Consider the following 13,432-nt stretch of genomic DNA (forward strand, 5'->3'; position numbering starts at 1 on the left):
TCGGAGATGTAGCGCTGGCTGTTTAAAGTACCGGCAATGCGTATTAGAGGAGTGCGAGAGATATCGAATACCGCCCCATATCATAATACCCGGTGCAGGATCAGTGTGGCGGTTCATAACGCAGCTATTCAGCATCCTCTCTCCACGGTGTCTCCAGACTCGAATCCGACCAGACCGTTGTGGTATTGCAGACAGAAGCGTGACTCGTAAGTAAAGACAATTTCATTCCATTCTGCCGTCCATATCTTTCTTTCATTGCACCATTGGCGGCGGAGACGTCTGTGGTTCTGCGTCAAAGGTAGACGTAGCAATGGAAGTCTTGCGGACAGACCACTCTGCTGTAAATGGCGTCAAATAGTACGCGCAGACACTGGATGATGCGTTACAGACTGAATGTGCTGTGCTATGGCTCGTGATGTGACTGAGCGATCAGTCACTGCCATGCGCACAATGTTGCATCCAACGGTCCTGCAGCCAACGGTCACATATTCGCATTACAGTTGTTTAGTTTCGTCCAACACGACTACCGATTTATCTGAAAGATAATCCTCACTCTCGGTAGGCCACTTGCCTACCTCTGTCGAACTCGGATACTTGATCAAACGATGATCGCTGTTTACTACGAGGCATAATTGATCGATTTTTTTTTTGAAAAAACCACAAGAAAAACACAATGGCCGAACTTGAAATCGTCGAAAACTCCAAGCCTTAAATGGCGCTTTGAAGTGGCGCCACAGGTGCGCGTGATGTGCGTCTGCGCTGAAATTCTAATCATTTGCATATCTCACCTCCGCTAATGCGTGTTGCAAATTTCATGTTATTTGCATGCTTCCTTCAGGGTGTTGCATTTACGGTGGCCAGCAGTGTACATTGCTTTTAATGCTATGCTTTGAATTCAATTATGTGAATATGGAGTTGTGCTACAAATCAGGATTAAATGTATTGTTAAATGTATTGTTAAACCGCATAAGATTTTAACAAGGTCCGGTATATATTTAGTTGAATATGTACAGAATCTAACTAAATGATTTTCTGATTGCAGTTCTCCTATTAATTAAAATTTAAAATTAAACTTTTTGGTACTTACAGCTTTAATAAAAATGCTTTTTAGATTTACTCTCACCTCAGAGTAAATATAAATAAATAAAATGCTTTATGCTGTACTTAATTCAAACTCTACTGAAGTTTATCAAGTTTCATATACTCTTTCCCTGCTAATCATAATACGTTCGTGGAGTTCAAAAGTCTTTCTTAGGCTTCCTTTACTGTTTCTATATGGTCACGCGTATGCATATTGCGTTTCTTAAGGAAATAAAATTAACAAAGTCAAATATATACATAATTTCTTTTTGAGTATCCGATTAAATTTCTAATGAGCGGTACATCAAATGCATGAAATGTATAACTGAAAGACAAATGAAACAGTTTACCCGAGAAATTAATTTTCCGCAGCATCACAGTACGCAGCTTCGAGAGTTGATACTAAAATATAAACCGGAGTGTTAAACATTGACATATTCCTTAATTTAACATTCAGTCACAGATCATTTGAATAAGTGCTGTAGAATATTTAAGGGATGCGCATGTATCTAGATGCTTCGCAAAACACACATAAGCGACCTAAAGTAAGATCGCAGGAAGCATTTTTTTAAATAAGAATCACCATGAGTAAAAAAAAGGGACGGGAGTATGAGGAGCACCAGTAATCCATCTATCGGGTCAAGCGCCCCAGCACGTGTTTCAAATAAATTTTATTCAAAATTTTTTCTTCTCTCGCGGGAAACGCTTTCTAATGCTTGCGCCAAGTTGTCGCTTTCTCCAAGGACATTTTATTTCGTTCTTTTCTTTTTTTAATATTGAAAGGGCAACTGCTCGACGCAGGGTTTCAGCAGAAACGTTAACTAAAGATGTTTTCATAACATCGGGGTTCATGACGACAGCCTGCTGCAGGATTTCCCCGTTCTTAATCTGGGGGACAAAAATACGAGTATCCCATACTTCGGGATTTTCCACCGCAAGGTCATTCTACGCAGTTTACGAAAATGTCTTATAAGACTGGCATTAATTTTATCAACATTATACAAAATATGCTGAAAAGTTTTTACAGCAGTTTCGAGAAATACATGCGAGTCTAAAGTTTTTTAAATTGGATTTATCCACAACATCAACTGAATTCATTTGCTACCATGTAAACTACTAGAGATAAAAAGAAAGATAAAAATTTCGCTCCTTTAAACTAGAGTCTAAATTTAATTTCTTATATAAGTGCTGATTTCGTGCTCATTTCGTGCAATTAAATTTTCTTTTCAGGCTAGTCATTACGTTGTTTCGAAGCAGGAGAGATGAAAAATGAGCAATGCCCTCGCTGTGACTCGAACCACGGACCTCTCGAATACGCGCCGAGTTTGCTGACCACTACATCACGAAGGCATGCTAAGAAGGCGGCATAAATACATTATAAGTTTTTCCTTAGAAATTCCTACCTAAAACATCTTTCCCTTTAGGCATAGTCGGAACTAAAAAAACTTCTGCCTCCTTAATCTCGTTTAAAAGTATTTTTTGAGCTGCAGGAGCAAGCACACTCTCGCAAATACTTGTGCATTTTGTTCTACCACAAGAAATCGTTTTTTTCCAAAGAAGAATCTGGAAATAGAGTGCTATACAATTTGTGCAATCCTGGCCATTAAAAGTGTGATGGTGCTTAAGCCTATGATAGAATGATGTAATTTCAACTGCCGATATATTGTCCTGTTCTTCTGAAGATTTCTTCACGAAAAAGTTCGAAACCGATTGCGATGAATCCCTATTCAATATTAACGACTGCTGTTTCTTGCTTCGGAAATATACAGTTAAAGCTCTAACATCCTCGTACTTAATATTAATTGTTTTCCGACATACTTTACATTCTTCGTTAAAGTTGTCTCTCTTCATAAGCTAATTAAATTGAGTTAACCACTTGTCTTGAAACGACGTCGAATATTTTGTCTTTTTTTGTGGCACTTGTTCACTTACAGAATCAGAATCTTTTTTTTTTTTTTTTTTTTTTTTCTCCACTAGACGTTATTATGAAAGCATTTAAATAATTTCAAAATACGCACTTGTTTATGGATAGCTAGCTAACTGCAGACTAAATGAAAGAATGGATTGGAAATGAGAGGATGACGGGACATGATGCGCGCGATACGCCGGCATGAAACCACTAATCATCCGGTAAGGCGCTCACCGTTCACGGTAGATCGCTGCTGCAAAGAATATGTATTGACATAGACAAGTCTTTGGCTGCTGTGCGCGGTCGTGTGATTTTCGATGCTCTCAACCATTTCGTTCGTGCGCATTGTGTCGTTATTTTCGAGAAGCTTGATATTCCAGGAGAGTAATATTTATCTAAATTCCTTCCGGGAGCCGGGAGATTTTAATTTCCACGACTCAATTTCCGGGAGAGATGGGAACTCTAGTGGTGGATGATGATTCTCCACACCCAGGATTTGGCGATTCGGTCCCCTAAACCCCAGTAGCCCTTTAAAAGGGGGAGTATATAAGGTATTTCTCCCGCCTCCTTAGCGTACCTTCTTAGTGTAGACAGCACGCTGGGCGCATATTCCAGGGGTCCATGGTTCGATTCCCGGCGAAAGCGTTGCTCATTTTTCAAGTCTCCTACTTCCACAAAAATCCTAATGTCTCTACAACCAGTTCACATTTAAGTGAAACACAGTCTTATCTCACATTATTGCATGTTTCCATAATTTAGATACATGCAATGGGTGATGCGTTTGCTATAAAAGATGAAATAAAAAGCGTAAATATTAAAATACTTGCATACTGACATCATATAAGGCAGCCGTACATGTGGTAAGAAATTATCCTTTTAGGAATGATTAGATTGTATTGGTATAGACTTATCAAGTTATAATAAAGCACACCAGGGCTACTTGAATAAGGAAAGAATTTTCCAAACGAAACTGGCTCGTAGTCCAGTTACACATTGGAAAAATAGTCTAAACGCCTATTCGCCAGGAATTTAACACAGGTCGAACAACCAATGTTCTTTGGTCTTGTCCGCTCAGCAACTGGTGGGCCGTTTCAGAAAGTGCTCATAACTCATCATTTAAAACGCATTTAGCTACATTAAGATTCGACGGAAGAAAAGAAGGAGAAAGAACTGCTGACCTATAAGTCTTTTGAGTATAAGCTCTTGAGACATTAGGTTTTATTGAGCACGAAACATGAAAAATCAGCAATGCGGTTGCCGAGATCTCCAAAGTTCTGTATGCTAACCGGAATTACTTTCAGTTATACCACAAAAGCATGGATTAAAGAAGAGGCAAAATTCCTCACGTGCTCCCTCTATTATAGAATGAGAGAGAAAAGAGAGACATTAGACAGATCCCGCTGGTGACGAAACATCATCCACCACATTTTAGTAGGATGCCACTGTAGAGATTTTAAGTTGTGAGTATTCATTTAACAAGTTATTTTATGTTGAAGCAGCCTTTCCTATTGCTCTTGCTTTCAACTCACGCCTTCTTGCCAGAATGTAAATGATCTAGCGCGAATGTATTCAAAAAGGTAGAAAGAAGTTAGTAGTCAAAAGAATATTTTTAAAGATAAATTCAGAGAGTGTTCTGCTTGCCTGAAGGCCACATTGCTATCTTGATTTCTCCAACGATTAGATGTCTATGGCAGAGCGCTTCTTGCCATTCAGCTTGTTTACGCCGACTTTTACGAGTCGTGTACTTTAGGAAAATTGTCTAAATGCCAGCCTGCACGTTAATTAACCTGTGAAGCCGTCGGCTGAGTTAACTTTCATTCGATAAAGTTCGTTACCTTTTTGAGTTAAACCAAAAATGATGGTTTTTATAAGCACGAGTTGTGCCATCTGTGAACTTAATAAAGGATTCTTTACACCCTTCTTCTGACTTTCTCGTACCTAAAGACATAGGGATAATTCCCTAAATACTCTTCAGAATCCGAGCTTAGTTTTTGGTACCAAAGTACACGAGACGTTATGAAGTATTATTTGGAACATGAAACAAAATTAGCAGTGCCTTCACCGGATTCGAACTCGCGATTTTCTGATTGCTAGCCGAATATACTGCCCGTTGTGCCAAGGAGGCACGGAGTAAGGACGGCAAAAATTCGGCCTGTAGCATTACGATCTGTAACAGAAAAGTTTCAAAACGCAAAAATATATAACTGCCGAAGTTTTTAATACATACTTATTTTATTGCTTAAATCGTTTCGCCCATTGTTGGTAATCTTTTTTTGTGGTTCTTATTATACTTTTGTTGTTGTTTGCTATTACACGTTTTACTGTATAATTTCTATTTAAAGAATACATGAGACAATATAAGACTGCTTTGTAACATAATGTGAGAGAGTAGAACTATTTGACTAGATAATAAGACATAATATAGTTATTTTATAAAATGATACCACAGGAATATCATCTTTTTCATTCTTTCGAAAGAACACGTGTTGTTCGGTATATTACTACTGTTTGTTCGGTATGATGCATCCTAGATTTATTCAAACAGTTTTCTAGTAATTGCGCTGGATAAAATGGTTTCAGTTTTATTTAATTTTGATTAAATGTAAGTTAGGAAAATTTCTCAGCAATGTTGTTCATTTAGAGCAAAAGAGATTTAGAAGTTTCGAACTGTTTAAGAAGTAAAAAGGTTAGATTCGTTCACACATTGTACTTACTTGAAACAATACTTTTGTTGCAAAAGTTTGATAACAAATGCATCTATTCCACCACTCAGTTCCCAACGCCCTTGCTCTGTTTCATTGACTACAACATAAGGAGGATGCTAAGAAAAAAATTCTGCTGTTTCACATCATAAAATTAATATTTAAAAATAAAATGTAATCAAAAGATTTTTTTAAAACATTCTTCGGAAAAAGAAATAAAAGTTTTAAAATGCAAATGTATTTATTCCATTATAAAATTACAATCAAATACGCTTACTGTTAACTTAATTTTAATCCACATTAACTATTGTGAACTTGAGTCTTTGGTGCTGACCCATACGTATTGGATGAATTAAAATTTTTGTTTATGGACAGGGCTGACGCTAGACTTTTTGAGGGTCGGTGCAATCTCTGTAATGTTACGTTCCGCCTCGTGGCGTCTTACTCCAAATTCTAAAAATTTTTCGCCTCTAATTCTCTTCTTCTCGATTGCACTAGCTCTGACGCTTGTTCTGTTTATAGTGAACTAACGACTTCGGATATCTAAAACTGACGAAAAATCTAAAACTGGAATGAAAAACCTGTAGAACATGTAACGTATTTTTAAATAGACCGGCTTGTAAAAGTTTGAAAGAATAAGACTACTATCAATGTTTTATAGTTGTCGGAATTCTTCTTTTATTTGAATAATTCCATTAAATTATTCGCGTTCCCTGGCTGTACTGTTATTTTGAAACGTAATGAAATTCCGCTCGTGGAAGCAAAATTGATATTTTGTGCTAGTACGTTGCAAAAATCTTAAAAGAGAGTCCACCACTTCGGTTAAGTAGGCTATTTGTTAATATTCTGGTAATTTACAGCCTGTGGGGAGAAGAGAACATTTTTATCCTACATAAATTCTTAAAGAGTCTCTTAGGAGTTTGGAAGATTGGGTTTCCGGTTTCAGGGGTCTGTTATTGCTACTGTATTGAGTCAAAACTTCCAATAGAGGCTTTTATTCGGAGAAAGAAGGATATGTCTTATTTCCTGGAGCTGATATAGCTTAGTCGTTTCTATTTTTAAAAAAATTTAAAAAGGTAAGACCTACTATTTGTCTAATGATATATATTTTCCACTGTGATAAATTACCCTGGGACAATACATTGAAGTTTAAAAGTGAAAATTGTGTTCGGCGATGGAAGATTGAATACCCAAGTAGAGCTGTGGATATGTGCTCATATGTCAGGATCAGAATAAATAAAACTACTATTAATACGAAATATAAGAACTCCATATGTTTTAAAAACATAGAGTGACTCCTGATGAATTATCATTTCAAGAATAAAGTCTTTTGTCCATTTTTCAAGAACATCGCCTGTAGGATCAAGAGCTGTGAGTGAATGAAATAATTAACTTTACAACTGGCGGACAACTGCCTAGCTCAAACTTAGTGTTGAAAAAATTAGATTAACAAGCTAGGTTTCCAGTTGGCGAACAATACATTAATTCCTCGACCCGCGACTCAAGTTTGATTCGTAGCAACCTGCAACAGAAAAGATGTAAAGCTTCACTCAATGCATTTAATGCAAGGTTTGAAATCAGAGTAAAGCAACTTCATAGCTGTTCTGAATCATTTTCCTTCTCGACATTGGAAATACAAATCAAGAAAGTCGAGAGTGGAAATTTATCCTCGAGATCGAGGAGGAGAGTCTATATCTAGGATCAAAAATTTCTGAAATGAGTTTAGTTGAAAATGAAGGTAAGGAAAGTAAGGGAAGAAAAGAATGAAGGCACTTTAAGATTTATTTAATTTTCCATCTATGTTGAGTTTTTAGCCAAGTACTTAAATGAATAAATTTCAGATTCTGTATTAAAAGATTTAGCGACACTGAATTCTGCACTACTTGGATTTAGCTATTACAAATCAAATTAAAGTTGCTGAAATTAAATCTGTAGTGAAATGTAGGGGGAACCACTAGAAAAAAATTGACAGGAGTATGTTTAATACGATTCATTTAGAGTAACGAACTGAAAAGAGCGAAAGACTAGAATTAGGAAAGTTCATATGGGAAAAGTAAAGACTATTTGAATTAAATTCAGAGAAAACGTTGAGGAATGTTTAATTGAAAAGATTAGAGATAGAATGTCGAGAAGACAGAGGACACAGTCAAGCCGAAAGCAGACAACCTACGATAATACTGTTGGAATTTAGAAGATCAGTGCCAGATCTCATCTCCTATCAATCTGATTTTATCTTGCACCTTTTAGCTTTCAAACATTGGATAGATCATTTTGTATCATCCTTCAATTCTGTGGCTGTCTAAATTGAACAAAAGCAGATTGCATCACCCTGTTAACGCTTTTTATAAAGGAAAATCCTAGTAGAAAATAATGTAAGTAGAACATGTATTTCATAATTGTAAACATTTTCCTTAAGATCACTCATTAATTACGCTTTTATTCAAAGATTTCTAGTCTCAGGTTTAAGAATTATAAAAAAATCAAATTTTCTATTGGCTGTTTCCTTAGATCTTCTTCCATTTCATTTTCTCGGCTTCATTTAACTCGCTCCTTTCAAATTTATTAAATTAATAATTAAATGAAGAAGAGTTAAAAGCGATACCCAAGTGTTGCATGTCTACCGTTTGTATTGTAGAACGCCGGCCGTCAGTAATTTTTTTATATCTGTGGCTGCATTAGACTTCCAACTTCCAACTATGGTTTACTTTATGAAAATACTATATGACAGTCGTAGAAGAAAATAGACTTTGAGAGATTTTTAGTTAAGCACTGATTCATACTTAATTTAGTTAGTAGTTCTGATTGTGCTTTATAATCTGAATGAAGACATCGTTTGGCTTGTGTTGTCCCTCGTTGCAAAGCACAAATGTGGTCTAAACAAATCTTAGTTATTTTATTTTAGAGTTAACTCTTTATTTCAAAGCCTGACATCAGTTTAATTTGACTAGAGTTGAAAATTCTGTAACTCACTAATACACAAATTCAGACTAAACTTCTGAATTAATGAATGGATACAGACCAGATCCTAATAACTTACATTTAATACCACAGTATTCCTAAAGCATTATACTTAATTAGAAACACCTGCATAAATTAAATTCCTTTCCTTATGACATTTATATATAATGAACTATTTTGTTACACACAAGCATTACTGTTCTGAAATTTAACAGCATGTATGCATATGCTGTTTGAATTTTTAACATTTTGTCGCATGTTACCCGCTAATCATACATTATGCTGAGTTAAAAGGAAAACAGAATTACGGTAAATAAAGCTAACATTCCTTTTTTACTTACATTAAGACAGGCAATTTTAAGATTAATTCCTTCCATTTCTTCTCTCCTGAAAAATAAAAATATAAACGGCAATATATTTTTATTATTATGTTTAAAATGGAGTACTGTACTGGGTGTTGATATTAAATAATAAAATAATATTGCTGAAATATTTAATAAAATGCTATTTTTACGAGGCTTGTGATTACTCCACCTACCGTTAGCGGCAAACGAGAGTTCGAAAATAATTCTAAATTAAGGTATAATAAAATCCTTCTTAACCGGCAATATTAAATAACAGAATTTTTAAAGGTCTAAATTTAAAATTGAAAACTATACGTATGGTATAAGACTATGTAATTGGCTAACTATTTGAAGATTTAAAAATGGAAAACATTTGTGTTATACTTCTGCGCTCAACGAAACAAGTCAGTCAGAATGTAAGGATGATTCATTTACATACGTCCATGTGTGAACTTTGAAGGTAAGGTCCATAACTTTCAAAAACAATTCATATTTTAAGACGCCTTACTTAGAACGACGTACTTTGGCCTGAGAAGGTATAAATAACATTACTTTACGTCGTATTGGTATACACTGTAATCTATGATTATGTTCAAAGATGACGAGTCGAGTGACAATAATTCTTTTGATTTTTAAACACGTTCGGCACCGTGTCCAGCATGTTGAATTCAGTTACATTTTCGGAGAAGAGGCGGTGCCACTTGAGGTGGATTTAAACAAGTTTGTTTTTGTCACACTCTCAAAATGACGACGAAATAATCAGATATGCACTGGGAAATGAGAATGATGGTGGAAAGGCGTACAATAAAGATGGCAAGAAGAATAACAGAGTTATGTGTAAAGAAGCAGACGAAGGAGTGCAGACTTGCACACTATTTGCTGAGCAATGCATACCTATAGCAATACATGATGTTATGAATCTTCACTGCGTGAAGAGCGAATTTTTAAAACTCCGGAGACATTTATGAGCAGACAGATACTCAAAGTTGTATATCATCACACTAAAAGATTCGTAAATCGGAAGTGGTAATTTAAAAATGCTAAATTAATAAAAAGTAAATTTAAACAAAAAAGAACAATAAAATCGTTATTGATTTCACAAAAAGATCCCGACTTTTCAAGAATAATTGGAATACCTATATACAATCACCAATAATTCATAAGGATCGTGTTTCGTCTTTTCGTACTTCTCAACAAAATCTTTATTCCAATCTCAAATTTGCTAATTAATTTTGTAAAATAAAGTATCTGAATTTAAATCTTAAATAATTAAAAAAATGCGAAAAAAATTCCGCGACGTGATGATAATTAATAGAAAAACAAATGAAATAAAAAAATATACAAATAAAAGTCTTATCAACACTGGATTTTTAACATATTAATGGCCAAAATTAACCAACTCTTCTTTCAACTCATGGACTCTAGAAATTTCTAGAACTGTAGACTCATTTCTCTCTCGACAGCCAATGAACATCAGCACGAAAAACCGACGATTGATGCTCTGATCCCATTTCATTACATAAAGTCAAAAAAGACGTAATCGAAAAGATCTACCTTTAACAATGTCCACCATTTTTATAATGTAATTAAATGGCGACTTTAGTTCTAGAGTTAAATTGTTAGACATGACAGCTTCTCTATGAGTAAAGCAATGAAGGAGTATCAGGAGTTTCACACCGAACATCGGACACCATGCCTCTGACCCTTGTTGTCACTACAGCCACACCATGTACGTACATAATTTTCCAGTGAAATTTTGTTTGTTTCGAAATAGTTCATAATCACTTTCAACTTGCCTTCCATTAGTGCCAACCCGCAGTCATGAATTAAGATTACAAGTTTCAAGATTACAAGACTTCAAGATTTCAAGATTACAAGTAAGGCAGGTTGATTGAGAAACATCCTCAGCTTTCTTTTTGCTATTGTTTCATTCATGTTTTCTATGAAACATTATTTGGAAATTAATTTTTACTAAGCTGAGCATAGAAAATAACGTAAGCTTTGGCTGCTTTCTTTTTGTGCTTGCTACACTGAGATTGTTACTATTGAAGGATATGCGGAAACCCTTTCGGTTACTTCATGATTCATATAGTCAATGATTGCAGCACACCATAAACCTTAATTTTCGTCACATAAATTTTAATATGATATTTTCGTAGTGTATCAGTATGCATTGTTTGAAACCACAAAATCCTTCAAGTTTCTTATTGATTGTAACATTCGCACCTGAGAACCTGAGAATAATTTTTATTCCAGTTTTTAACAAACTGTTTCAACTCCTCACTAATAGCAAGCTAAGGCTCGTTTTATCCCTTTGAACTGTTATAATGAAACCTTAAGAACTTTGACATAAACGAAAATTGTTTCTGATTTATCATAAGCCGAAATTTTTCTGCGCCCACTCTGCTCACATTTCAGAGTAGGCCACTTTCCGTGCCTACTCTTTGAGTTGTAATCAAACCTTATGACGTAAAAAAAGTGAAAATTGTTTCTGATTTATCATTAATCGAAAATTTTTGCGTCTACTGAATAACATAGTTATTTAAATTTAAACGTGATTAGAAGCATGAGAACTACTTACAAAGCACAAGAGACCTGCAATAGTTTTGATTTCATTTACACCAGCTGAATGAGCATCTGCATTATTTATCCACAGACTAGAAGAGCAAGCAATCTGGTTAAAGTAAAATAAGCAAAAGCATTTTCAGTCTTCTGTGTGGTATTATTTTTGTTTAGTTCTCCAATTTCACATGACAGATAAATAGTAATATTTTGTTTACTTCACTTCGTTCTTTTCCAAGGAGTCTTCTTCCTCTGCAAGAATTAAAAATTTCACTTTTCTGGGGGGGGGAGACAAATAAACAAATCCAGGCACATCATGTAATAAACTTCTTTTTTAGGAATGTAAAAATGAAATCGGAGAATTATCTATATCTGATATAAGGCATAATGAACATTAAAATGAACATTTATATTAGACAAAGTTCATAAATGAACTTTTGCATATCACTTGCAGATAATCCTCCTGTAACGACTTTTTTCTTAGTCAAATTGTTGTGAAAATAAGTATTGATATGCTTTTACTTATATTTAAATTAGGTAAATTATATTGCTAAATTTAAGGGTATTTTGTCTCATCTTTTATAATGCTGTCAATCCGTTAATATTATCAAATTAAGTGTGGACAAAAGGAATCACATTAAGCTGTAACTTCTGTGTATTTCACAGAAAATTGAGAGCAAGAAATGTAAAAAAAAATGCTTACCTTGTAGTCAAACACTACTTTTTTTCTACTGTAGGAAACACTCAAGAAATTAGGCACTCAGATGGCGCTATAATATTCGCGCTCAGTTAGTTGCTTAGCAACTCCGGTCCAAACTTACATAAGTATATCACAGATAACCGCGCCAAATTAAAATATTAAAGAGTTGCATGCACGTCCTCAATCAGGAATTAATCAGAAGATTTAATCTATCTATCATATTTCTAAACCGCAAATAAATATCATTATATGACGGGCTTTTAATCTTGCCAGGAAAAATCTGGCTGGGCTGAATTGATCACGAGTGAAATGTAAAATACTGCAAACCTACCTCAGAAAAATGACAATGTTTTCAGAAACAAAATAAGTGAAGTTTAAGGGCATCAAAATGTTATTAAACTAACTACTTCCTCAGAAACTTTAATGCGAAGAATCAGGATTTTTACGTTTCTCCATCTTCTAGCTTTTTCTTTCCCTCCAGAGCTCACGTAATTTCCTTTTTCCGAATTCTTAGATACATTTTTCTCAATTCTGCTGAGCTGAAAGTTAGCATCTATTTTGAAATTTATACACTGATCCTTTATATACTTAACATCTTTCTTAAACCAGGTTACTGAAGTTGTTTAAAGCTAAAATTCCTTTTTTCATTCCTACTCATTTCTTTAAAACGATATATGGTATTTGCGATCGTAGTCTTTCTAATGCGTTCTCTGTACCATTTAGTGATCAATGTTATTTTTAGTCATTTAATAATGCAAAGAAAGCTCTACAAATACAGTACAAAATTATGGCTAATTTCAAGCAAAACTGACTAGTGAAATTCTTTCTACAAAACAAAGCTAAGTCTATCTTCCTCTAAATATTGGCGAATGGGTTGGTTGCATGACTGTTTTTCTTGTTTTCCTTTGTATAAAGTAAATGCGAGCAAGTTTCCCTCAGAAAAACTCTCCACAAAGTTATTCCTTCCCTTAGGCAGTTAGGCCTTGTGTGCGTTGCCTTATTCAAACAACCATTTTCTTCCGAAACTATATTTCAGTATCTTCTGTGAACGGTTTATAACCCTTTACAGTATTAGCTTGTACGAAATGTCTTCAAGCATTCCTTGGATAAGTCATCACATTTGACAGAAAACACCAAATAACACTATAATAGTTTATAAGTGATACTATTAAATCTA

The 13,432-nt window shown here is 34.8% G+C and overlaps 1 protein-coding gene across 4 annotated transcripts in view; it reads right to left on the minus strand.

Annotated features, from left to right (window-relative positions):
* Positions 1-13,432, minus strand: part of LOC118183438 (glutamate receptor-like) — a 111,556-nt gene that overhangs the window by 47,486 nt on the left and 50,638 nt on the right. For 2 of the 4 annotated variants that reach the window (XM_085806989.1, XM_085806988.1), the window contains exons 3-5: positions 11,575-11,807; positions 8,991-9,036; positions 5,704-5,810 (exon numbers count right to left, since the gene is read on the minus strand). In XM_085806989.1, coding sequence (XP_085663115.1) covers positions 5,704-5,810; positions 8,991-9,036; positions 11,575-11,609 — 188 coding nt within the window. In that variant the 5' untranslated portion in view covers positions 11,610-11,807. The remainder of the gene's footprint in view (positions 1-5,703; positions 5,811-8,990; positions 9,037-11,574; positions 11,808-13,432) is intronic. The other 2 variants (XM_085806990.1, XM_085806991.1) reach the window with 1 other exon arrangement.

Source organism: Stegodyphus dumicola, chromosome X1 (genome assembly GCF_044657685.1).
Source record: "Stegodyphus dumicola isolate Sdum_Otavi_A_Nest chromosome X1, ASM4465768v1".
NCBI lineage: Eukaryota > Metazoa > Arthropoda > Arachnida > Araneae > Eresidae > Stegodyphus > Stegodyphus dumicola.